This window comes from Lepus europaeus, chromosome 2 (assembly GCF_033115175.1).
Source record: "Lepus europaeus isolate LE1 chromosome 2, mLepTim1.pri, whole genome shotgun sequence".
In the NCBI taxonomy this organism is placed as follows: domain Eukaryota; kingdom Metazoa; phylum Chordata; class Mammalia; order Lagomorpha; family Leporidae; genus Lepus; species Lepus europaeus.
This window is the reverse complement of record NC_084828.1, coordinates 123,480,249-123,508,057: the sequence shown is the minus strand read 5'-3', so window position 1 is coordinate 123,508,057 and position 27,809 is coordinate 123,480,249. Positions and strand designations below refer to the sequence as shown.

At 43.2% G+C, this 27,809-nt stretch overlaps 1 protein-coding gene across 2 annotated transcripts in view; it reads right to left on the bottom strand.

Moving 5' to 3' along the window:
- VEPH1 (ventricular zone expressed PH domain containing 1) overlaps positions 1-27,809 on the bottom strand; it is a 260,419-nt gene that overhangs the window by 130,961 nt on the left and 101,649 nt on the right. For both annotated transcript variants that reach the window (XM_062178364.1, XM_062178372.1), the window contains exon 6: positions 6,742-6,962. In XM_062178364.1, the coding sequence (XP_062034348.1) occupies positions 6,742-6,962 (221 nt within the window). The remainder of the gene's footprint in view (positions 1-6,741; positions 6,963-27,809) is intronic.

The following is a 27,809-nucleotide window of genomic DNA, read 5'->3' as shown; positions in this document are numbered from 1 at the left end:
TATTATAGTATGCTATTAGCATGTAACCAAGGAGAAGTATTGCACCCTAACATCTCTGAGTAGCATCCTGTGGGAATGGGATGCAACAACAGAGCTGAGATACAGTCACTGGGCAATCATTCACATTGAGTGGAGAAATGAATTGTGGTACCCCCTGGTAGCCCAGACTGAAAAGGTAACAAAAATGCAGAAAGTATCATGCAAATGACAACTTTAGAGTTCAATATGACTGATACCAAAAAGGAACAGAGAGTATTTGGGGAACCAAAATAGCAAATAGCTAAGTCATTAGGCCCAGTAGAACTGGTTTAGCATCAGCTATCACCCATCCTCCATGGGGCTGGAGAGGTCAAGAATGTTTTATCGCTTCTCCCACAAGCCCACAGTTCTCTTCCTCTATGCTAGAGTGTTGCAATTGTCTGTCTTATTTGAATGGAAAGCCAGGCCATAGGAGCTTGACAAAAGGCTGTTTTCTTTTTGTGTCTGTGCTGTGTTTTGATCGCTGTTGTTAGAGGACAGGGGCCTAGTCTGCCCAGTGAATCTTAACTCCACTCATGTCTGCCCCCATCTCCATTCCTCTTTCTTCATGGGGCAGAGTCAGCTCCCTGGGGCTTCACACTCCCCCCCCCCTCCACCCCTCACTCCATTGTCTCCAAAGCTGATGATGATGTGTCCTACCTAAGTCTCTGGCTGATAGACAAATTCCTGAAATACCTTTATAGACCTTCCTATCACCCAAAATGCTGCATTGAGGAAGGACAACTAGTGGAGTAAATGAACAACAGATGTGACATAAATGGTACCACATGTCAGACTTAACCTCTTCAGCAGGAAGAGGGGCAGCACTTCCAAGCAGCCACAAAAGGCTATTGGGATTTTCTTTGTATACAAATGACCCTTGTTGACCTCTTGAGATTGAAATGATACACTCATTTCTTATTAAAACTCTGATTCCATTCTTAAAAGTTGCCTTGGTGGTGCAAAAATTATATTTAGCTTTCCTAAGAGGGGCAACACTGACCAAAACATCATATGTTTTCAATTATGGTCCTGAACTGACTCGTGTACATTCTCTGAGCCAACAGTTGCTCTCAAAGAATCAATTTCTCTTTGTATAAACATGTCTTGCCTGAAAAGTGGGAGTTCTTTTAAGCATGTTTAAGAGCGTATTTTCCTTCCACAGCACATGATCTCTGAATAGCACCTTTTCAAGTTTGGGGTGATGAGAAGAACACAGAAGACTCCAGCCTTCAGGGCAGGCCTGCAGGTGTTGGAGGAGTGGAGGGGTGGGGTGAGCTAGAGTAGCTCAGAAAAGGAAAGTCATTCTGGGTGGGGGCCAGTGGGGACATCTCATGGGGAAGTGCTGCCAAACTCTAGTTGTGGAGAGTGGCAGCCTGTGATGAGAAGAAAGGAAACAAGACAGCATGCTAGAAGATCATGAGAAAGGTTTAGCGGGGGTACCAGTCTGGGTGGGAATATGCAAAAGTCACCCTTGAAATCCCTTTAGAAATACTTTGAATTATCCATGAAGTAGCATGAACAGGATAACTCTTATCCACACTAAAATCTGAGAGTCACTGGACCAAGACTGAAGGAACACACCAAAGGAAACGTGATGCATTGATGTCCATGCATTTACAGTACTGCCCTTCCAGGAATTAGTGTGGACCTACAAGGCAAGGAGAGACTGAGTCCAGAACTTTCTTCTTGCACATCTACAAAGTTCATTCCATTATGCTTTAGTACGAAGCTTCTACAATTCTGTCACATCTTAGAAGACCTTGGTGTTGTGAAGGTTAAGTAGCATAAATAACGTAGGTGAAGCCCTGGCACAGGATCTGCCTCATGGTAGGAGCTGGGTAAAAGCTTGAACAGACCTACAGCAGTATTCTTTGCAGAGCTGTGGAGAAGACCCTGGGTCTGTGTTCACTGTAATTTCTGTCATGGACAGTGAAGAGCCATCCCACTGAAGGTCTTGGGTGATGTCTTGGGGACTATGTGTTACATAGGCTCTGATGTGGCTCCTGGGATGAAAGGATGTGAACTCTGCAATGACAGATTGTAGAGTCCCACAGTCTAGTAAGGGTCTTTATAGGCTCTGTGGCTTAGCTACATATGAGGGTCACACATTGAATCAAATTTCTGGCTCTCCACTGCAATCCATTTCTTTGATGTTTATTACATGGAATTTGGGATAAACCAAAACTCTGGGGACACTCCAAGGAAGACAGATTTCCTGGAGTCACCCTTCTGTGGACATAATCTCCTCATTCGATTTCCCTTTCATTCTCCCTGTATTTTCTTTCCTCTATGGTATCATCTCTTTACATTTATACTGAAATTGATTTACACCTACCCAGTAGGGTTCGACTACTGTTTGCCTTTCACTCTCCTGTTTTATTTGCAGACTTGATTCTTCCAAACAAAGAACAAAGACAAAAATCTCTCCACCATGACCAGCATCGTCACCAGAATAATGCACCACTCATTTCACCAACCAAGCAAAAATTTCAGGAAACTTCAATCACATGCTTTGTCTTAAACTTTTCTTGTAAACAATGTCTTTTCTCTTCATGACTTTGATGGCTTTGGCTAGGGTTTGAAAGATAGATCTGGGAGAATTTTTCACCTCCCTCCTCTGTAGGAAAGGCCTGGGGGCTGTGTCCAGGGACCCTGCATCCTCTTTCTTCTGGTTTCCCCATCCACTCAGCCCCGCCACGGTCCTCTCTCCCTGTCCTTCCCCATTTTTCCTGCTTGCCTCCCATCCCAGCTTTCTCGCCACAATCTCCATACTCAAAGATTCCATCCCCAGCTGGGGCCTGATGCTGGCCTCCTACTAAGGCCACCTGTGACAAATTGTCCTCCAGTTTGATGGTGCCTGATTAGAACGGCCTCCCTGGGGGTCTCATTCATTTGGCAAAGGCATCATCTAGTGGAATGATCCCTGCGGGAGGAGGCCAGCCAAGCAGCTGCCAGAGCTTACACTCTCCTGCCTCAGCTCCACCTGGGTGCTGGCAGGCAGACAGCCCAATGGTTTACCTGGAAGGCCAGGTAGGGCTCACAGTTTCAAAAAGTCAACACCTCTTTTCCTATCCTGACACCTTCTCCTTGTCAACCCAATTGATATTGTATCCTATTTGCTTCTCCAGAATTAACTTCAAAATCTAAACACTTTGCTTGATTGTCCTGTTATTTAGCCTCTGTTGGTTTATTATTTAGATAAAAACATTCTTTTAAAATAGAGGAACAGAAAAAGTGTGTGTGAGCTCACCTGGTGTATCTTACAGAACACCCAATTTATTCAGAATCTCTGGGCACAAAGCAGGCTCCTGTCTGCTTCAATTTTTCATTCTCTTTTGGATGTGATTTGTTTTTCTTTTGATAATCTTGTCATTTTGGGCTGAAGCCTGAAATCTGGCCTGCTGGGCTAAGTGTCAGATTTGTAAATTAGATGACATCTGTTTTGAATTTTATAATCTTTAATTTTCTTTCAAGCTCACTTCACTTATTCATTACCCTGTAATTGTGCAGAGCAGCATTGCTGTATACTTTAGACAAAAGTGTAGACCTTGCTGCTTGGGGTGGGGGCGGGTGCAGAGTAAAATGACTGAGGCTAAATGGTCACAATGAAGACCATTCAGGGCGGAGCTGTCAGGAGAGAAGCCTTAGCAACCCAAGACTATTCAGGGCAGAGCTGTTGGGAGAGAAGCCTTAGCAACCCTCCCAGAGAGGATGAGCAGTTAATACACAGGGAGAGCTGTCCACACCCCATGGTGAGGTTCCCACTGAATAATTACAATCCATTGGAAGAAGATTGGCAGGGAGAGCTGAGCTTGGAGAACTATTTGAATTGAGAGATCTTGTGGTGGTGATGGTGGTATATGAGGTGAGTTGTAACCTTTTCATCTCTTTACATTTCATTTTGCTCCTTCTTGTTTTATTCCCCCACCTTAGAAAAATATAAAACAAGGCAAATTTAAATGCATTCGCGTACATGGATATTTCAAAAGGTTCATGGAAAATAAAATTAAAAGATAAATTTATTTTGATGCAAAAAAATGAAATCCAAGCATAGTTTTTCATAATGCAAATTCCCAGGTACTTCTGAAAGCTTCTTGTATTTATGGATTTCAAAACATTTTTGCACCAAAATAAGCATATTTTTCAATTTCTTTTTTTTTTTTTTGACAGGCAGAGTGGATAGTGAGAGAGAGACAGAGAGAAAGGTCTTCCTTTTTGCTGTTAGTTCACCCTCCAATGGCCGCTGCGGCCGGCTCATCTTGCTGACCCAAAGCCAGGAGCCAGGTGCTTCTCCTGGTCTCCCATGCGGGTGCAGGGCCCAAGGACTTGGGCCATCCTCCACTGCCTTCCCGGGCCATAGCAGAGAGTTGGCCTGGAAGAGGGGCAACCGGGATAGAATCCGGCGCCCTGACCGGGACTAGAACCTGGTGTGCTGGCGCCACAAGCCGGAGGATTAGCCTGTTAAGCCACAGCGCCGACTTGTATTTTTCAATTTCATTTCCACATTTTTTTTTAATATTTATTTTTAAAATTATTTGAAAGAGTTACAGAGAGAAGTAGAGACAGAGAGAGAGAGAGGGGTCTTCCATTTGCTGGTTCCCTCCCCAAATGGCTACAATGGCTGGAGCTGAGCCAATATGAAGCCAGGAGCTTCTTCCGGGTCTCCCACATGGGTGTAGGGGCCCAAGGACTTGGGCCATCTTCTACTGCTTTCCCAGGCCGTAGCAGAGAGCTGGATCAGAAGTGGAGCAGCTGGGACTCAAACTGGCTCCCATATGGGACGCTGGCGCTGCAGCCCAGGGCTTTAACCCACTGTGCCACAGCACCAGCCTCTATACAAATTTTTGAAGTAACTTCATACATGCAGCTTCATATTTTTATAGAGATCTTATTTTTCCTTTTATCTACATATCTCCTAAATTCTTAGTTTCATGAGAAAATGGTCTGTTGCTAATGGTGTTGGTCCTACTAGTTAGGGATTAATTTTCCTATTAAAATATAGTATATCACTTGTATAACTATTTCTGTTTTATATAAACTGTTTGCACATATCTAATCTCAGAGACATCTACTGGCATTTTGAAACTGTGTGGGTATTTTGGGGGGTGGGGTGTCAGTGGAGCATGGATGGCCTGCTGGCCAGGACATGGGCTTGAGCTTTCACAGGTGATGCACCTGCCAGGCAAGCCTGGAAAAAGACAAGGGCAGGCGGGCTGGGCATGTACACAAGGGCTTCCCCAAACTCAGCTGTGCAGACTACACCAAATGTCTGAAAGCACATAATGAAAGCCATCCAACAGTGACTTCGTGGTGGCGTCTACATGACAAGTCACTCCTTCATGATGCGGCCCTTGAGTTTCATGGAAGCCACCCTGTTCAGGTTGTTGCTAGTCAAGCCAGGAGTCTGTGAAAAAGCTATTTTTGAAATATCTATCTATCTATATATATATGGATCTATCTATCTATCTATCGATATATGGCAGTGGCTTTCACCTGGGGGAGATTTTTGTCTCCTAGGGGACATTGAACAATGCCTGGAGACCTTTTTGCTTGTCCCAACTGAGAGAAAGCATATCCACTAGCATCCAGTGAGTAGAAGCCAGGGATGCTGGTAAATGTTCTATAATGCACACAGAGGCCCCTAACTCAGAATCATGTAGCCCAAGGTTTAAATAGACACCTGTACAAGGTGTCTATTGAACAAAGTAAAAACAATTTTTTATATGCCCAATTGAAACTGTGGTGTTGGCATAGAAGGACATTTGCAGTTGGGTCTTAGCTGATGAGCAGCTGCTGTTGACTTTGATGACCATGTAGTTGGGGAATAGACTGCGTGTGGTGGGGCAAGACACTTCCAGAAGGGTTCCCCTCCTGCTACCTCCAGTCGTGGTTGCCAGCATCAACGTCTAGGCCTCTGCAATCACCCCAGCTAGGCATCTGTATTTTCATCACTCTCCTCCCCTTTACCTTGTCCCACTCCCATACGATCAGTTCCTCCTAACTCTGCATCCCTTCTGCCTGCCCTGATTCTTAGGATTCCCATCACCGACTTTCTCCAAGCCTCCTTCAAGGCCCATTAAGGCATCCTGGCTACTCCCTCTCTTACCAGCCTGCTGCTATAGCCAAAACCATTCAGTGTTCCATGATATTAGACACTCCAGGGATTGTAGAGATCTGAGCATCTTTCAAGACTTGGTTCAAAATATCTCTTGGAAAATCTTTCTCCATCTCAGCTTTCATCCCATTTTCTTCTTTGCAGAAGTAGAGAATCCCATCTCAATGGAACCAAACTTTCTGAATCCATCTTGGTTAGCCTAACCTTCTACCATTCTCTAGTTGCACACTTAAAAATTTATCTCCTCTTTATAGTGAGCTCCTTAGGTGCAAGGAACATGTTTTATCTCCTTGGGTGTATTAAGCTTCTTGAGATACAGAAAATAGTTGTTCAATTCTTATTTAATAAGTGAGTGCTACAAGACACTGTTCCTTGCACTTCACTCTTATTCTTCTACCATATTTTGTGCATCTTTTAGAATTTTTGTTACCCTCTGACTTCCACAGATGCACATGAACTATTGGTAAATGACATGATTTATTCAGAAGTCACTCCACTGAGACATTGGCTTTGGCCTTCCTTGGGTCATTTCATGCCTATCCCAGGGAAACGCAGCTGCCTGTGCTCAGGGCAGCTCCCTGGGGTACACAGGAAGTCCCGCTTACCTGCTACTTCCAGCCTTGGAGCTCTCCAGTTGTCGGGTAAGGAGCTTGGCAATGGTGGTGAAGCTGTTGCTCATGCGGAAGATGTCTCTGCTCTGCGGGCCCAGGATGGAGGAGAAGGAGTCAGTGATGATCTTGATCTCTAGCAGAAGAATATGGTGAAACGAGTGCTCCATGCTGGCCAGCTGGCTCACCAGGTAGGCCAGGCAGCTCCTGGCTCTCTCCTGCCGACAACAGTGAATGAAAAAAGTCTGTGCTTAAAAGAAATCAAGCCCCATGACCAGCAGCTGATAACTAGGGAATTAACTTAGGGAGCTAGCCAAACTCTATGTTTCATTCAGTTTCCTTTTTTCCCTCCTTTCTAGGACAAACTTACTTTGTTTTGTTTTTGTTTTTTGAAGATTTTTTATTTATTTTGAAAAAGTTACAGAGAGAGAGGGAAACACACACACACACACACACCCACACACACGGATCTTTTATCTTCTGGTTCACTTCCCAAATGACCCTCTGGCCAGGGCTGGGCCAGGCCAAAACCAGGTGCCAGGGACTTCATTTTAGTCTCTCTCATGGGTAGCCACTACTCAAGTTCTTGGGTCATCTTCTACTGCTTTTCTCAGGCCATTAGCAGGGAACTGGATCAGAAGTGGAGCAGCCAGGACACGAACTGGCACCCATATGGGATGGTGGCATTGCAGGCTGAAGCTTAACACATTGTGCCACAACACTGGCCTCTAAGACAATGTTTTTTAAAAATAAAAATTTTTGCCCTTTGATCGTCCTTTCTTACAATATGCAAATATTCTCATTAGCATATCTTGCCAGATCACAACCTCTCAATTACAACTAATGATCTGACTCCACACATCCGTCCTTCCCATGTATGTGACTTGCTAACTCCACCTGCACGTGGAAGGTGTGATTACCGGTAACAGTGAGCCTTGACAGTGGCACCCTCAGCCCATCTGTCTGTCAGCTGATGGCCGCATAGCCCAGTGGTGTGTGAGGTTTACCTCCTTTCCAGATGGCACTCTCACTTTCTTGGTGTTTAGGCCTCTCTTAACATAATACAGTTTTTATGTGCTTGGCCAAGTGACTATTATATATTATCTAGCTTTTTCCAAGCTAACTCTCATAATAACTGAAATAAGTTCCTGAAAAGAAACTGAAGACAAAGACAATATGAATCATATAGGCAATGTGTGAGTGACAGGAATATGGCTTAGCTGACACATCTCCTATGCCTACTAAAACTCCTCATTGGCCATATTTTGGGATTATGTCATCTTATCCAACAAGACTAAGAGTTAGTGAAACAAATTCAAAATTATTGAAAATGTCATTTGAAGAATGGATCTGTGCCCATAGAAATAATAACAGTATGAATAAATGTGGTTAGAATGCCCATATCCAAGTGCCTGGTTCGTATCCTGGCTATTCTGCTTCCAATCCAACTTCCTGCCAATGTACAACCTGAGAGGCAGCAAATGTTGGCTCAGTACTTGGGTCCGTGCCACCCAAGTGGAAGAACTAGGTGGAGTTCTTGGATTCTGGCTTCAGACTGGTTTAGCCCTGGCTGCTGTAGGTATTTGGGGAGTGAACATATGGGTGGAAGATCTCTATCTCTCTTTCAAATAAAATGAAAAGGAATAAATAAAAATTTAAACAACAACAAGTACAGTATGCCTCATTTCATCTTTACCTTCTTGTTTAAAATCTCACTTTTTATGTATTCATAAGGTAGTATAGTAGAACATATGTATAAATACAAATATCTGTTGGAGGATGGTACTTAAAATTCTTCCGATAGGTGTGCAAGTCTAAATCACTCTTCTAGTTAGGAATTCCCTTTAACCTTTTGTTCTAGCATCTAAAGCCTTAATTTCCTTCAGTGTTCAACTCTTATCCTCTCTTCTTCGTGAATCTATTGCTAGTGACCTCTTCTGCTTGAATTTCCACTGCATTATATACTTTAAAAAAAAAATCTTGCCTAGTATTTGATTGTATTTGGTCATTGGTTTACTCATGCTTTTATCCAGCTACCAAATAAGCATTGTATACCTATAATAGGCCTGTGTTAGACTAGATGGGAGAGGTGAAGAAGAGGATGTGCTAGCCGCCAATGTCTCACGATCCTCTCTTTCACTTAGAACATCTCTAGCGGTTACATGTGCCACTTAAGTTTCCTGGAGGGGCTCCTTCTCATTCATCAGTCAGTGACCTGGCGCAGAACTGAGGTGTAGATTCTACATCCAGTATGTGTGTCTCAATTCACTGATTCAAGCAAGCTTTCTATGCCAAGTATGATATTTCAAGCAAAGTATGTGGCTGCGAAGGAAGTCTGTGATTTATAAGAAATATTTACTAGAGTACAGATTTAAGTAGTGAAGTTTCCTAGTCTTTAGTACTTGATTTTCAAAGACTCCACATTCAGTTACATTGGAACAGAGTTCTTGAGGAAGTAGAAGTACACCGCCAATTAATCTCTTTTTATTTTTTTAAGCCCTCCTGGGGCATAATGCTGTGTGGTTGTGTGGGACAGAGATTTGTGCTTCCATGAGCAGAACAGCTAGTCAAAGAGACATTTATTCATTAAAGGATCACCACATCACATAAAGACCATTGGAACAAGTTGCTGACTGTACCTGTTTTCAACCTGGGTTCATGCAATTGCCAGGGTGTGCAGAATGACCCTGAACTGCTCTTGAATGTAACAGTTCTTTGAAGCATGCCCGCCCTCACTAACTCACACAAGTGCTCCCAGCATGACCTCACTATATGTACTACATCTCAAGGATATTTTTGATTTCCTATTTAAAGGCAAATGTTGGATGTAAGGGGTCCCTACCACATGCCTGGTCACAGAAAACAGCCCTGAAGAGCAAGGACAAAAGTGTCTGCCAGCCTAATGAGGGAGACAGGTAATAAACAAAATACCTCTATAAAATATATAGGGTGTGAGACAGAGAGACGTTCTTCAACCAAAAAATGTGGGCTGGAGAGAGCTAGATGGAAATCAGTGTTAAGTAGTGCAGTCAGTCATAATTCAGAGAGAAGATAACATTCGAATTCAATAAGGTGCTTTTTAAAAAATTTTTATTTGAATGGCAAAGAGAGAGAGGAGAGAGAGAGAGAGAGAGAAAAGAGAAGAGAGAAAGGAGAGAAGAGAGGGAGGGAGTGAGGGAGAGGGAGAGACAGAGAGAGAGAGAGAGAGAGAGAGATCTCCTATGCACGGGTACATTCCCCAGTTGCCCAGGGCTGGGATAGGCTGTAACCAGGAGGCTGGAACTCAATCTGTATCCCAGTGTGGGTGGCAGAGATGCAAGTACTTGAGACACATCACATGCAGCCTTCCAGGGTGCACATTAGCAGGAAGCCAGATTAGAAGTAGAGATGAGAATCAAACCAGGCAATCCAGCATGGATGCAGATGTCCCAAGCTGTGACATAGCCATAGCACCCAATGCTTGCCCCTCCACAAGGTTTTAGAATCTAAACCCAACATTCTCAGTAACCTTAGAAAGCAAATACAGTCCAATTCACCCAACTTGATGCAGAGAGGTAGGGAGATCTGGGAATGGGGACACATGAGATATGACACTTTATCTACCATTTGCCCTACTAAGGAGGTAATTTCAAATTTCAGGTGACTTCCTTATCTTCAGAATCAGATTATTCTCTAGCCATTCCACAAAACAAATCTCTTTGGTTAATCCAAGCCATATCCCTATGGTTTCCCGAGGAATGCTTCTCGGTGTAAACGTTAGCAAGCCCTTTTCTTGAAGCCCAGGTCTTCTGAAGGGGGAAGGTGGCTGTGTAGCTATGGGGTGCAATCAGTACTGTTCTGAATGATCTTCCGGCAGCCAGCCTGAACAGAAAGGAAAATTAATCACAGAGCAGGAACCAGAAGCATTTCTAAGAGCTCTGGACCTTCCATATGAAACCAAGCCAACCTCAGGCCATTTGTTCTGAAACCTTGGCGCCTAGCCATGTCCCTCGCAGGGGTAACAGATGTGACTTGGGATTAGAAGGTGCGATGTTAGTGCAAGAAGGGGGCCAGGGGACTCTGATTTCTTTCTTGGCTCCGTGATATGTTGTGTCTGGGGATGAGTGACTACATTTTTCTGCCTTCAGTCACCCACTGTGAGGATAGGGTTAGCAGCACTTGGATAATTTAATTGGAGGAGGGCCTGGCTGTCCCTTATGGCATAAATTCATTATTCATTCATATAATAATAGTTGACCCACAGAGAACTTAGTCTGAGTGCCAAGTCTGTTCTACATGCTTTTGAGATATTTGCTCATGTAATCCGCAGAAGAATGCCATGCGGCATGTACTGTGGTTACCGTCGGTATATGAGGCAGAGCTGAGGCAGAGATAAGGACTAACTTACTCAAGGTCACACATGTGCTCTCTGTCTCCAAAGCCGTAGCTCCAGCGCCTCCCATCAGCAAACCTGAACACATTCATGCACATCTTTGTCTACTCCTTTTTCTTACTTCTCATTCATTGGCAGAATTGTGTGGTGCTTCTCACTTAATTATTTTTTATTTAGTTATACGAACATCATAAATACTCTCTAAATACAAAATAGGAGTGGTCTTTTGAAATTTCACAGAAAATTCATTTAATAAAAAACCTGTACATGGATTTTTGCATCAAAGTAAACTTTATTTATTTATTTTGATAGGCAGAGTGGACAGTGAGAGAGAGAGACAGAGAGAAAGGTCTTCCTTTTCTGTTGGTTCACCCCCCAATGGCCGCTGCGGCCGGCGCACCGTGCTGATCCGAAGCCAGCAGCCAGGTGCTTCTCCTGGTCTTCCATGAGGGCGCAGGCCCAAGGACCTGGGCCATCCTTCACTGCCTTCCCGGGCCACAGCAGAGAGCTGGACTGGAAGAGGAGCAACTGGGACAGAAACCAACGCCTCGACCAGGACTAGAACCTAGGGTGCTGGCGCCGCAGGTGGAGGATTAGCCTAGTGAGCTGCGATGCCAGCCCAAAGTAAACATTTTAAAACCCCATTTTCCATGAACTTTTGGAAGAACTCTCGTAGATAGTGATTCTTAATCATTTTTCATTTCAAGATCTTTTACCCTCCTAAAAATTATTGATGATCTGGAGAGGGTTTTTGTTGTTGTTGTTGTATCTACTGATATTTACCATATTTGAAGTTAAATTTTTTTTGTATTTTATTATTTGTGGAAGTTTTTTTCTGCTTCATAATATTATTATTAATTTAATTAATAATATAGAATTGATAATGGGACATTGGGTTATGATTACTTTTTTCCCCCCAAAGAAACCTTTTATTTAAGGAATATAAACTTCATGCATTTCACAAATACCACTTTAGGAACACAGTGATTCTTCCCACTGTTCCTGCCCTCCCACCCACACTCCCAACCCTTTTCCTCCTCCCTCTCCTATTCTCAGTTTTATTTTTTACCAAGATTTATTTTAAATTAACTTTATCCACATACAATTAACTCTATGTTAAGTAAAGAGTTCAACAAATTGTATGGAAAAAAAAAAAAAAAAAACCTGTTCCTCAACGGTAGAGACAAGGGCTGTTCAAAGTCATTGCATCTAAAAGTTGATTTCACTTCTTCTTTTTTTTTTTTTAAGCACTCTATTTTTTTACTTAGTTAATTTTTTAAAAAGATTTATTTATTTACTTGAAAGTCAGAGTTACACAGAGAGAGAAGGAGAGGCAGAGAGAGAAAGAGAGAGAGATCTTCCATTCCCCTATTTGGCCGCAACGGCAGGAGCTTCATTGCTCCAAACCCAGGAGCCAGGGGCTTCATTCTGGTCTCCCACGCGGGTGCAGGGGCCCAAGGTCTTGGTCCATCTTCTACTGCTTTCCCAGGCCATAGCAGACATATGGATCGGAAGTGGAGCAGCCAGGACTTAACTGGCGCCTCATGCAGGTGGCAACTTTACCTGCTACGCCATAGCACTGGCATCAACAATTAACACTCTTATGTATGACGTCAGTGATCACCCGAGGCTCTTGACATGAGCTTCTTAGGTTATGGAAGCCTTTTGAATCCACAAACTCTTGAAGTTAAAATTTAAAAATAAAAAAAAGCTTCTTAAAAAATAACATTTTCCAAATAACAAATTTGATGAAAGGAGTGGCACTCCTTATATTTTCGAAATTTCTTTAGTAACTTCTTAATTAATGACAATCATATTCTCATATCCACTTCTGTATTTGACCTGTTAAATCTTGCTGCAGATAATATGCAGTTGGGAAAAGGAGAGCCATTCTCAAAATAGCCTTGATAATTGTGAATAATTTTTTGGGTACTACACCAAAACTCAGTAACTAGCAGTTTCTTAAAGGTTAGTTGCAAGATTACACTAAAATCCACTGGTCTGTCTTGCACTTTTTTTTTTAAATCTATTTCATTTATTTGAAAGACTGAGATACAGAGAAAGGGAGAGAGAGAGAGAGAGAGAGATCTTCCATCCATTGGTTCACTCCTCAAATGGCCTCAACAGCTGGGGCTGGGCCAAGCTGAAGCCAGGAGTCAGGAGCTTTATCCAGGTCTCCCACATGGGTGCAAGAGCCTAAGCACATGGACCATCCTCTTCTGTTTCCCAGGCACATTAGCAGGGAATTGGGTCAGAAGTGGAGCAGCTGGGACTTGAACTGGTAAACATATGGGATGTGTTGCAGAAGGTGGCTTAACCCATTAGGTCCCAACACTGGCCCCCTATTTGCTCTTTGAATGGATTTCTTTTCTACCTGTGCATGATTTTGTAGAATTAAGCAGCTATCGTTTAGCAATGCATTGGCTCACTGAGTTAGGGATATCTTCCAAAAGTCACAAATCACACACACACACACACACACATATATATATATATATACATATACATATTATATATTCCCAAAAACATTGCACTCATTATTATCACCAGATATCTCATCAACAAAGTTGATAAGCACTGGGAAACTGTCAAGTTTGCTGTAGCAGACAAATTTTTCAAAGTCTGATTTTTCATTTGTAAACTCAATTTTTTCATTGTTGCCAATTTTTTCATTGGCAACAGTAGTTTTACTTAAAGTGAAAGACTCCATTCATTTTCCAGATAATGTCTATCAAATAGCCAAAAAAGAATAATCATAAGAATAATCATAAGGTTTTTTTTGGTCAGTCTTTTTTTTTTTTTAATTTATTTGACAGATAGAGTTAGACTGTGAGAGAGAGAGACAGAGAGAGAGGTCTTCCTTCTGTTGGTTCACCCCCCAAAATGTCCGCTATGGCCGGAACTAAGCTGATCCGAAGCCAGGAGCCAGGTGTTTCCTCCTGGTCTCCCATGCGGGTGCAGGGGCCCCAGCACTTGGGCCATCCTTCACTGCCCTCTCAGGCCACAGCAGAGAGCTGGACTGGAAGAGGAGCAGCTGGGACTAAGAACCGGTACCTATATGGGAAGCCAGCGCCGCAGGTGGAGGATTAACCAAGTGAGCACAGCGCCAGCCCCTGTCAGTTAGTCTTTTAAATAAGAACTGTTTAATGTAAAAGCAATCCGTTTAGCTGGTAGGCCAAGAGCACCACTGTTTTTCCCTTAAGATAACCATGATGTTTCCGTAGCCCGTGCTGACTTCCCATTTAGCCACACAGAAAATGAAAAAGATGTGTAGTCAGGGTTGAGATGAAATAAAAATGAATCATTTCTACTGCTTCATCAAGTTAAGTGAGTGTTTTCTCACAGCAGGAATGGAATGGAGTGATGTGGCCCCCAGAGGACATTTGAAGAATGTCTGCAGACATTTTGGCTGTCACAATTGGGGGGTATGGGAGGTGAAGGCTAGTAGAATTAGGGGTTGGTGGCCAGAGACGCTGCCAAAACAACCATCCTACAATGCCTAGGACAGGACCCCCAACCAAGAATTAAGCATCCAGCCTCAAATATCCAGAGTGTCACAGCTGAGAGCCCAGAGTTAAGTGAAGCTGATTTTTTTTTTTTTTTTGGTCCTGTGAATGTGCAGTGGCAATGAACATGACTAGGCGTGCAGGGGCTTCAAAAAACTCATGGGAAAAATGGACTGAAAAGATAATGCACACATATGGACTTTTTGAAAACCCCCCATGCAATTTGATGCCACTATCCGGATTTGTGTTGAAACACTAGCAATTGTTCCCACCACTGCTTTGTTCATCAGTGACGTGCCAACATCACAAATATGGTAACGATGTCCTAGTGTTACTGTTAGTAGGCTTAACTTCATGGATCTCCAGAAAGGGCCTCTGGGGTCCATGGATCACACAGACAGCCAGGGAGCACTAGTCAGGGGTGGCGAAATCTTTCTGCTCACAGATACTAAAGATATTTGGTGTAGTGTGCCATGTGGTATCTGTTATGGGAAAACAACTATAGACAATAGGAAAATGACTAGTCTGGCTGGATCTGGCCACAGGCGGTAATTTGCTGACCCCTGGACTGGATTCTATGTTTGGAAAATTGCATTGGCCATACTGTTCATTTTTACCCGTGTTACCATTTTATTTTTAAAATACAGTTATTGCTGCCTATCTCATAAAGCTCCTCTTATCCTTTGTTAGGATAACAGAAAGCAACTCAGAAATAGCCAAGATGAAAACATGGAGGTCTGGTTTTAGTAATGATAGTTTCTCTTAAATTAGCAATCCCTATGCTCTGGGAACTTGACAAATCCCTCCTTACCTAATCCTTCCACCCTCCTGCAAGTGGGGACCTAAATGAGGATGCTGATAGCGAGAGAACAACAGCTTGGCTAAAGTTATACAAGCAATACAGTCCTAGGTGTCAGAACCAGGATTACATCAAGAGCTGTCTGGTTCTACCGTCTGAAGGCTGCTCCTTTGAGAACTGGTTTTCTCATACTGTTCTCATTTTGTGCTCCTTTAAGCGGTTCTCAGCCTATCTGCACATTAGAATTATCTGGGAAGCTGTTAGAACAATTCCTATTTATGGCCGGCGCCGTGGCTTAATAGGCTAATCCTCCGCCTTGCGGTGCCGGCACACTGGGTTCTAGACCCGGTTGGGGCGCCAGATTCTATCCCGGTTGCCCCTCTTCCAGGCCAGCTCTCTGCTATGGCCCGGGAGTGCAGTGGAGGATGGCCCAAGTGCTTGGGCCCTGCACCCGCATGGGAGACCAGGAGAAGCACCTGGCTCCTGGCTTCGGATCAGCGAGATGCGCCAGCCGCAGCGGCCATTGGAGGGTGAACCAACGGCAAAAAGGAAGACCCTTCTGTCTGTCTCTCTCTCTCACTATCCACTCTGCCTGTCAAAAAAAATAAAATAAAATAAAATAAAATAAATTTCTATTTAATTTCACTGGGAGGGGTGGCATCCAGGCATGGGACTTTGTAATCTTTGCAGTCAGGGTTGAGAACCACTAGTCTTTGTAAAATCTTAAATCTCTGAAAATTTGAGAATTGGCTGACTTAGAAAATGTGGATTTGGCTCTATATTCCACATTTTCCTCTCCTTTGTCCCTTCTTAAATGGAGACATCTATCTGTCTTCCTCTGCCTTAGGATATTGGACTCCAGGGCTTAACAGCAACAGCCCCCTCTCCTTCCCAGACCTGCTTCTTAGGACTTCAACCTTGGACTGGGAGTTTCACCATCAGCTCTTCTGGTTCTCAGGCCTTTGAATTTGGACTGCACCTCACACTGCTGCTTGCAGATGGCAGTTATGGAGACTGTCCTCCACAGTGGCGTGAGCCAATTCCAATAAAAAGTTTCCTGTTACATTTCCCTATTTATCATCTATCTATCTATCTATCTATCTATCTATCTATCTACTTCTCTCTCTCTCTCTCTCTCTCTCTCTCTCATCCATCATCCATCTACCTATCCTATTGGTTCTATTTCTTAGCAGAACCCTAACACAATCTTCTACACATCTTTAAACCAGTGTCACCCTTCTGTAAAACCCTCCCTGACTCTCAGCCAAAGTTGCTGCTCCTCTCTGCATCCTTCAGACCCTTGCCTGTATCTTCATTAGAGTCCTGGCTTCCTTGCCTTCAATTTATATGTCAACTTGACTGTATTTTCCCAGTGTGCTCCCCACAGGCTGGACCATAACGTATTCATCTTTGAACCTTCTGTGCCTGTGTATTTTCTGACATAGACTAATTATTGTTCTTGTTGTTGAAAATCATTCCCACCACTCCTGGACACAGCACAGGAACCACAAGGCTGGTGAAATGTAATGATTTCTGACAAAATAGGGCTTTTATGCTCCTACTTTCTTTTAGGGATGGCTGTACCGACAGCTTTTGTGTTGGGCATGGCTGTCTTTATAGTGAGGCAAACCTGGGTAGATTTCTGCCTCTGATCTTTAACAGCAGCCATATAACTTTTGAGCACCTTATCAAACCACTTTGGACCTCAACTTCATCTATAAATTGAGCTAGCAGTGCAGTGGCAACATACCTCTGACTGCCTATCAATAGTCACTTTTTGTCATTTCACCTTCATTCTCATTAGAAGATCCTCTCTCCTCCCATACCAGGCTCCTTGGTAATGAGGGGATGGGTCTATGATCCTGGGGGGCTGGGCCTGGGAGGAAATTTCTTGGGATGGGAGATTGCTAGAAAATAGTTGCTCCCCAAGAAAAAAGAGATGGAAAGACATCCATTTTTAAAAGCCAGACACTGTTGGGTCTACAATGTACTGCCATGGTGTGAATGTGAGTAGTGTGTTTATGGTGACAAGTTAAATACACTGAGATGGATGGTAGAGAATGCCTTGTCATCAAGAGTTTTTGAGGGTATTGTGGAACTTCTGAATGAAACTTGGACCCACCAGGTCTTCTAGTCTTCTTGTTCTATGCGACAATCAATATTCTTATTGTTGAACCAGCTTTGGTGGATATGCTATTACCAACTCATCTTAGATGATACAGATACTTAATGATGCTGTTGTGAGTCATAATGAAATAATATCTGTAAAGGACCTAGCATAGATGATTAAAATTGAGAGCAATCAATTATTATCATAAATATTATTTCACTATGATCTGATGACACCAGAAATATGTCACTTGGTAGAGCATGAATATTTTGTTACGAAGATGATTGTTTTCAATGCTGGTGTGCTATCCAGAAAATAGCAGATGATCAAGGATCTTTTTAAATATATGCTGCATTTGCAAGAATACATAAAGATTTGCCTAAGTAATGAAACAAAGGATTATCAATAAACACTAAAGACATCTGTGGGCCCTTCCATACCCCATCTTTCCTCACTCCTCCACATATCTCTTTTTTAGAGAAACCAATTTCTAAGAAAGAGTGGTTTTCAGAGCCATTTTTCACCAGTATGTGATTCCTTTTTTTTTTTTCAAGACTGATTTGTTAGAGAGAGAGAGAGAGAGGGAGCACTTCCACCCACTGGTTCATTTCCTAAATGGCCACAACAGCCATGGATGGGGCAGGTCAAAGTCAAGAGTCTGGAACACCATTGGGGTCTCCCTGGTGGGTGGCAAGGAGCCCAACTACTTGAGCCATCATCCTTTGCTTTCTCAGGTGCACTAGCAGGAAACTGGATAGAAAGTGGAGCAGCCAGGGCTCCAAGGGCATACGAGCATTGCAAGTGGCAGCTTAACCTGCTGTGCCACAATGCTAGCTCTAGTACTTGATTCTTGGTCCCATTAGACTGGCAGATTTTTTACCTTCTATTCATTCATCTGTCCAGAGTTAGAAATCTTCACTTTAAAAATAAAATTTCAAATACTGAGAGTGACTGGTGAGTTTGAGAACCCATAGCTGAGATAAAGCCTCGAATACCTGCTAGCCTTGCTCTGCTATTATATCCAGCTGGTCTGCCTGAGCTGTGTGTTAAGTGTCTCCACCCCAGCCATGCTGAGGCTTCCTTGAGCTACACCTGTGCTGGAGATTTGCCTCTTAGGGATCTTCTAGGGACAGCCTAAACAGTTCTGCTTCCCACAGACTCCCTTTGAAAAAGAAACGTGTCAGGTTTTTGAATTTCAAGAGCTGTCCTTATTGCATGCAAAGTGGAAAGGGTGAGTACGGAACTAGAAAGGAGGAGGATATTGAATGATCAAACTGTCAATTCATGTGAAAGATTTTCTCTAGATAAATGGAAAGGTGGAAGATGCACCTTTAAGGAATGGGAAAGTGCAAAGTGCAGCATCATGTAACGACCTCATGGGTGTCTTCACTTGAGCAGGTGTGTGCTATTGCATGGTAGCTTACAGGGTGGGTTCAGAATCTCCTTCCTGAATTTGAAAATGGACCTGTAGCCAATCAGTCATAGACCTTGGGCAAGTAATTTAATTCCCCATGGCTCAGTTTGTAAAACAAGGCTAGTGAGAGTGCCAATCTTACAGTGAGTTAAAAGCATAAGGCATTCAGAACAGTGCCTGGCACACAGAAATGCTAACTAGATGTTAGCTATTATTCCTGGAGTGTCAAAAATCCTAAATGAGCATGTAGAAATATTTGAATTGTTATGAAAACTAAAACAGGTCATTTCAGAAGCTACATAGTCCCTTAATTTTTTCCTAGTTAATTTATTTTGTGAATTGTTAAGAGTTTAAAAGTTTTAGAAGTCTCCAAAGCAACTCAATATATGTAAATGCGGACCGCTAATGTCTTGTAACCTGCAAAAAAAAAAAAAAAAAAATTTTCCCGGAAGTGAAACATATTCAACATTTTACAAAGAAAGTCAACTTCCCTCTTTAAAATGTTACATGGGGGTACACATTGTAGCTGAGCAGGTTAAGCCACTGTTTGGGTCACCTGCGTGGCATATCAGAGTGCTGGGTCCTGCCCTGGCTCCTTCGCTTCTGATGCAGCTTCCTGCTAATGCATCTGGGAAGGCAGGAGAAGATGGTCCGAGCACTTGGGTTCCTGACACCCACCTGGGAGACCTGGCTGGAGTTTCTGGATCCTGGCTTTGGCCTGCTACAGCCCTTGCGGTTCTGAACTACTGGAGAGTGAACCAGCAGATGGAAGATTCCACTCTGCCTCTCTGACTCTCTTTCTCTATTCATTTCTGTAAATAAATAAGTCATCTGTTAAAAGTTACATGGCTAAATCAAAACGCAGTACAACTTGGCATTTTCCTAGTGACCAGAGCCCACCTGTAGCTCATCACCTGTAGATGTTTAGATCTTTTTCTCTTTGCCATCATTCCCCAAACTTTTTCAATTTTTTCCTATTTCTGAAGTAAAAGTTTTCTCTTGTGTTATTTTAAAAAGTTGCTGTTATCAAAGTAGGAAGCCAGTAAGGATCCAACTATTCAGAATCTATAAATTCCAACATAATTATACAATTAGTAAATTTCATTCTTAAAATTTATGCCAGGGGCTGCTGTTGTGGAGTAGTAGGTAAAGCTGCCGCCTCGGATGCCAGCATCCCATAAGCATGCCAGTTCAAATCCCAGAAGCTCCACTTCCCTCTCTCTCTCTCTCTCTCTTTTTTTAAGATTTATTTATTTATTTGAAAGTCAGAGTTAACACAAAGAGAAAAGGAGAGGCACATAGAGAGAGAGAGAGGTCTTCCATCTGCTGATTCACTCCCCAGTTGGCCACAACAGCCGATGTGAAGCCAGGAGCCAGGAGCTTCTTCTGGGTCTTCCACATGGGTGCAGAGGCCCAAGGACTTGGACCATCTTCTACTGCTTTTCCAGGACATTGCAGAGAACTGGATTGAAAGTGGAGCAGTCGGGACTCAAACCAGCACCAATATGGGATGCCGGCACTGCAAGCAGCAGCTTTACCCACTTTTGATCCAGCTCCCTGATAATGCACCTGGAAAAAGCAGTGGAAGATGGCCCAAGTGCTTGGGCCTCTGCTACTCACATGGAAGACCTGCATGGAGCTCCTGGCTCCTAGCTTCAGCCTGGCTCAGCCCTGGCCAATGTAGATACATGCAGAGTAAACCAGCACATGGAAGATCTCTCTCTCTCTTCCTCCCCGTGTGTGTGTGTGTGTGTATGTCTCCCTCTCATTCTGTACTTCTGACTTTCAAATAAATAAATAAAATCCTTAAAAAAATTATGCTGCCCAGACAAGGGCATACTCTTTTAGCCTTAAAACATTAGCATAAACTATACACAAAATGCTTTCAAAAAGAATAGCCATCAAATTTTAGTTTATCATACTCAATATTTTTAACAGAACAATGAGAGTGCAAACTTCTTAGAATGCTTTTTTGTAGGATAAAATAGAGAATGAATAAACAAAAATCTTGTTAATATCTCTCTTAGGTGTACAATCCTTCAACTTTGAGCTGACTCTAAATTAGCATTCTAAAAAGTCACATTATTCTACTCATTCTTTGATCCTTTGATCAAGCCTCAAATTTTCTATATGTATATCTCAGGGTAATTGAAACTTTTTCCATACCAATTGATAAATAAAATTGTATTATACTTTAAACATATTTTACCCATTCTAAATATTTATTCCATCACATGTGAAGGAAGTCAGTTTCCTTCCTGTATCATCTCTCATGGCCCAGTTTGCATGACTTCAGGAATACAGTTTTTGTGGGCACCAGAAGGGGTAATAAATCATGCCTTGTAAAATACGCTGTCTGGACAAAAATCATTTTTGAAAATGCATCCAGTAATAAAAGTTGAGAAATCGCTGATTAAAACAAATGTATCCTTTGTTTTCTATGACCCTCAATTTTTTTTTTTTTTTTTTTTGGCCAGGCAGAGTGGATAGTGAGAGAGAAAGACAGAGAGAGAGGTCTTTCTTTGCCGTTGGTTCACCCTCCAATGGCCGCTGCGGCCAGCGCATCTCGCTGATCCGAAGCCAGGAGCCAGGTGCTTCTCCTGGTCTCCCATGCAGGTGCAGGGCCCAGGCACTTGAGCCATCCTCCACTGCCTTCTCGGGCCATAGCAGAGAGCTGGCCTGGAAGAGGGGCAACCGGGATAGAATCCGGCGCCCCAACCGGGACTAGAACCTGGTGTGCCGGCGCCGCAAGGCGGAGGATTAGCCTGTTGAGCCACGGCGCCAGCCAACCCTCAAATTTTGTAACATGGCAAAAACTAAGGAAACATTGGATTCAGTTCAACTGAATTCAGTTCTATGCATTGGCACAGAGTGCTAAAGCAAACTCCACCCTTGTTAAAAGAAAAAAAAACACAAATGTATAATTTTTGTATTTATACAGCAATTACGGCTTAGGGTTATTTAACTGTGGAACTTACTATGTCTTCTCAAAAAGATGTTTGAATGAAATTGATTTAGGATTTAAAATAGAAATCAGAGATGATGAGAGGTAGCTTAACTTTACATCCATGCTATTTGAAACAATCACCTAACGAAACTACCTATGCCTTTAGTTTGATCTTTTAAAAGGGCAAAAACTGGACATGGTCTCCCATCAATTAAATTTTTCCAATTGGAAGTCATTTTTTCCAACATAGCATTCAGTGTGGTTGTGTTTATGGTTAAAACCCAAGTCCCTCTCTATTTGGGCTGAGAGCTTATTTCCTAGCATTTTTCATTGTGTTGACTCCCAAATACTTACAGACCTAAAGCCTGTAGAAGTCCACCTAATTTGAGTTTCAAACATAGTGCTATTTTGTAGCTTGATAAAAGATTTGGAGGTTCTGTAGTTCAGATTTACTCTTTAAGAACTGGGGGCTTGGGAACTTACCCTCTTAAAGGTAAAGCCTTTGTGTGGGCTCAAGGGACTCAGAATGAATTATTCTGAGCCAGAATTTTTCCTTCTACCACACATAGTCTCCTCATGTAAATGACCTTTCATTGATTATCCTCAACAATGGTTCCACTATTTCTTTTGCTTCAATTACACAAACTTTCTGAAAGACCACTGGGTATTTAGTATTCAAAAATTTCTACAGTCCTCAAAGAAGCAGCCCATCTTTAATTACACAATATCTGTTTAGCAAATGTGGGGTAATCACTGAGTGAGAGAAAAGAGTAACCACAAACCTCCTGGCCCAATCATGGAAACCATTTTGCAGAAAGATGCTTATTATAGGTCCAAAAATACAGACAAGAAAATAAAGGAAAAAAGAAGAGAGAAAGGAAGAAAGACATTTTCAACTTTTTGCCAAGAAAAAATAGTACGTACTTTTTGCTCATTAGACAAGGGAACAATGTGGTAGTATTTAACTCAGTTGCAGTGTATATCAGCTGCAGCTGAACTTTTCATAATTTACTCATTGCCTGATATAACTTACTCATTACATAACTAGATGAAGGTACCTATCTTTATTTGCACCTACTGTTTCCAAAAGAAATAGCCAGGATGTTTTATTCTTGGTAGTTAGGTTGTAACTTCCAAAATACAAATTAGACAAAGATCTGGTGTGTATTACACAATTTCTTATATGGAAGAATGAAATGAAAAACTGTGCTTTGCAAAACTGTAAACCTTATCTGGGATTGGCGATATCTTTAGCTAGGATAGTTTGGTACAATTTCTCTGGTGCCTTATCCACCAATCTCTCCAATACTCTCCTTGTTTAGTTCCTGGATTTTGCCCTGGGTTAATCTTTTTGGTATCATAGCAACTGTGCTTTCACTGTGAATGGCCTTAACTGCTTTCTGAATGAAAGAATGAATTATTGGATGATGAAACAAGTTGCAGGTGGTAGGACGGGGTTGTGTTAACTCCCAGTTAAGGTGTCTTAAAAGAAAAAATCTGAAACATGTTTACCCAGAGAAGACAATGACTTTCCAAATTGTCCACCCATTTGTGAGCTCAACTTAATGTAAACAGAAGAAATAAAATAAAAACAGTTCAGACATTTTAGATAGGGTTGCTCTGAGATTTTGAGAGGACCCGTGGTTTAATCCTGCTGTATCTCAATGGAAGAATAGAGGAGTCATCTATTTGTACCCATTGTTCTCCATTTTGTCTACTGCACAGGATACTAAATCCATGCATCTTGCTTTGAGGTCCTCTTTACTTCCTAAGATGGAGGAAGGTAAATACAATGGAACTTTAAAAAGTTTATGGGAGGCCGGCGCCGTGGCTCACTAGGCTAATCCTCTGCCTTGCAGTGCCGGCACACCGGGTTCTAGTCCCGGTTGGGGCACTGGATTCTGTCCCGGTTGCCCCTCCTCCAGCCCAGCTCTCTGCTGTGGCCAGGGAGTGCAGTGGAGGATGGCCCAAGTACTTGGGCCCTGCACCTGCATGGGAGACCAGGAGAAGCACCTGGCTCCTGGCTTCAGATCAGCGCAGTGCGCCGGCCGCAGCACGCCGGCCGGGGCGGCCATTGGAGGGTGAACCAATGGCAAAGGAAGACCTTTCTCTCTGTCTCTCTCTCACTGTCCACTCTGCCTGTAAAAAAAAAAAAAAAAAAAAAAAAAAGTGCATGGGAAATGGAATGAGAAGTCTACTTGAGAGAAAAAGAAAATTTGAAATCCATGCAAATGAGGGGGCCTTCAAAAAGTCCAAAGAAAATGCATATTAAGAAAAAAGTATGCATGGACTTCAAAAAGTTTTGGCACCAAAACAGACATCTTTTAACCCTAGTTTCCATGAACTGTATGAAGTACCCTCATGTTTCCTTCAGAAAACATTTGTAACTCTTACTCATCCCTCACCCCTTTGGCTTAATTCCTATTTACTAGTCACCGGGAGAAGGACTGGTAGCTGCTTTGGTTTGAATACTTGTCCTCTCCCAAACTCGTGTTGAAATTTAATTGCCAGGTGACAGCATGAAGAAGTATGAGGACTCTCCTCTCGTGAGTGGGGTGACGCTGTTGTCACAGGAGACCCTGGTTAAACGATAAGTTTGACCCTCTTTGTCTCTCTCTCTTTGCCTTTTGCCATAGGATAACACAGCAACAAGGCCCTGGTCAGATGCCTGGCCCCCCCATACTGGACTTCTCAGCCTCCAGAAGTGTGAGCCAAGTAAGTTTCTGATCTTTCTAAATTACCCAGTCTGTGATACGCTGTTACAGCAGCACAAAGTAGACTAGGCACTGTAGCCAACCAGTGCCGGCTCAAGTAGCTGGGTTCCTGCCTTCCACATAGGAGACCTGGACTGAGTTCCCAGCTCCCAGCTTCAGCTCCCCCAACTGTTGCAGGCATTAGGGGAGAGTGAATGGGAGCGCTGTCTGTCTGTCTCTGTCTCTCTCTCTAACTGTTAATTAGGAGTAGACATCCTCTTTATACAGGAGTGAAGATGGTGTGAGGAATATTGAGAACATTCTACATAGTGTCAACATAACACAGTGTTTGCCCAGGGAAGGGTCATTCTAAGTGAATGAAAACAAAGGCCCATTCAACAGCAGAGGGATTGAATCTTATTTAATGTTGCATTTCCTACAGTGCCTTCCACATAGCCGCTGTCTCATACATGTTCATAAGCCATGTTATAAATAATGCTTGATGGAAAGCCAAGACATTGTGGCAAAAGTGGCCTGCATGAAGGATCTCTGTGAGTGAGACCCCAGTGGAAAGAAGGGGCCATCAAAGAAGGAAGTACTTTTCTCTGAAGGGAGGAGAGAACTTCCACTTTGATTATGGCCCTGTCTAAATACTGATGGAGTTTGTGGATTCAAAAGGTTTCCACAGCCTTGGCAGCTTATGACAGGAACCTCAGTGATCACTGATGTCATAAATAAGAGTGTCAATTGTTAAATCAACAACAGGAGTCACTGTGCACTTGCTCCCCATGTAGGACCTCTGTCCTTAATGTGTTTTACTATGAGAAGGAATAGTAAAGCTTGTCTTAATACTTTATATTTTGTGTATCTGTGTGGGTGCAAACTGTTGAAATCTTTACTTAGTATAGAATTGCTCTTCTGTATATAAAGTTAATTAAAAACGAATCTTAATGAAGAATGGGATGGGAGAGGGAGAAGGAGGTGGGATGGGAGTAGGGGTGGGAGGGCGGGTATGGGGGGAAGAATCACTATATTCCTAAAGTTGTACCTATGAAATTTATATTCATTAAATAAAAGCCTTCTTAAAAATAATGCTTGATGTTCCCTGGTTTCCTGTTTATTCTAAGATTGCTAAAGACAATAAATTTTTAAGAATTATTGATTATTGACATTAAAACAAATGAATTCTGCAAAGAAAGCTATGAAGTTATGGCTGTGTGTGTGTGTGAGCATTTATGCATCGTCATGCATATATGTACATATGTGGGTGTACCTGGACCCTCCCAGGGGTGTGCTGAATCAGATAAATCTTGCAGGGCCTGAGCACTCAGTACTCAGTACTCTCGCACTTTCAAGTGCTTACATATGACCTCAGGATCTTGTGAAATTTAGATTCTGATTCACATTCCTGGGTGAGGACCAATGATGCCAGTCTAGGGACCACACTATGGGCACCATTTGGAAACAAGAACAGATCTTGAAAATCAGCGGCCACACTGATGACTAGAACCCAATGTCTGTGGTTTTCTTGGCCCACCTCAAACATGGCCTCCCATCTCACCAGACGCCCGGTCTCTACATACCGGGTGGTTGGCGAGTATCTTGGGCCACATGCTCTGAGCCCATTACTTGGATGAGGGATTGCCAGGGACATGAGGAGGTATGAAGCACGGTTCTTTCCATCATAACGCTTACATTGGGCTGAAAGTGTGTACATTCACATACTAAGTCAATGGATAGCAAACACAACCTGAAGACAATCGGATGCTAAACTCTGCAAACGGTGTCCACTCTGGAATATTCTGAGCAGGGCGGACTGCAATGGCCTTGGGAAGGCTGTGGAAATGCCTTTGTCTTGGATGGGGTTCCCCCAAAGCAGCAAACCCTAAGATGATGTAAGCACAAATTGCTTGTTTGGGTACTGCAGGAAACCAGGAAGAGGACAGAAGAGTGAGAAAGACAAGGGAAAGAGCTAGAAAGCACCCTGGAAAGTTTAGCGCATTTGAGGGGTGAGGGAATTGGGGTATTTATACACCACCTCTCATCACTGGTTCAGGGCTGCTGAGGAGTGGGGGAACACTAAGTCCTCAGGTGCCTATCCTGTCATTTATTCCCCTGCAGAGTTGGGGAGAGGCATAAAACAAAGGCACGCAGATTGCTGCAGTTGGAAATAGCTGGCCTTACTGAAGGGATTCAGGCCTGAGGGCTGCGGGCAGGGCCAGGGCGCTGCTGCCCTCTCAGAGTGGCAGGATCTGAGCTGAAATTGGCAACTCTCTCCTCCTCTCCAGTCCAACTGTGGCCAACTCAGTGGTCCTGCTGAATTCAGGATTCACTCACTCCTCACACTAAGTGGCACTTCCCTCCCACCAGCGTCAGTGAGACAGCCTCCTCCTCCAGGAAGTCTGTGGAGGTCGGGCTGCTCACTTCTCAGGGTCGGATCCCGAGGCCAGGCAGATACTCTGCTGCATGCAGCTGCAGGTCAGGGGATTTGCTAAGCTGCCCCAGCTCCCGGGAGAACCAAGGGCCCTTTGTGGGTTGGGTCAATTGGCCCAAATTACTTCTCATAATTACAGGACATTGTTGACAATTATTGCAACATGTAATTTTGTAACCATTATTTACTACATTTGCAAGTATTTGTGGTGGCTCTTTGTCCTTCTACCAGTCCCTCATTTCTTGGGAACGAGGAGGTACACAGGATTACTTTTACTTGGCTGCACTGTGTTAAGGAAACCAAATACTGTTCTGAGATCCCCTGGGCACTGAGGGTGACTCAGTTGAGAAAGAGAAGGTAGAAAACAGGAACCTTCTGCTCATCAATGAATTTTCGTACCCCGGCCCCAGACGCCTGCAGCCTCAGCTCTCTCCCTCTCATTATTCATCCTGTACTCGCAGGTTCCAGAACCTTCTCCCAGCTGACTGCCGCTGTACTTGATGTGACTTCCCCATGGATTCCTTCCTCCCCGCCTCTGACATAACTCTGTCCTCCTAAAAGCCAAACTTATAACAAAGTCCCTTATGTGGCTTAGTTCTTTCTTTCTTGATCTAGTTTAAAAGTCAGGACTGGCAAGTACCAAGGGAATTCTGACCATCTGTGCATCTTCCCAGCCCCCATTCACCGTAAGCTGCTTTCTGGGAGGGGCATAGCTTTCTCCTCTGTGGGACCCATCACCCATAAGCCAGAAAGAATCAGCAGCGCAGCCCATATTATTGGGAGAAGGAGG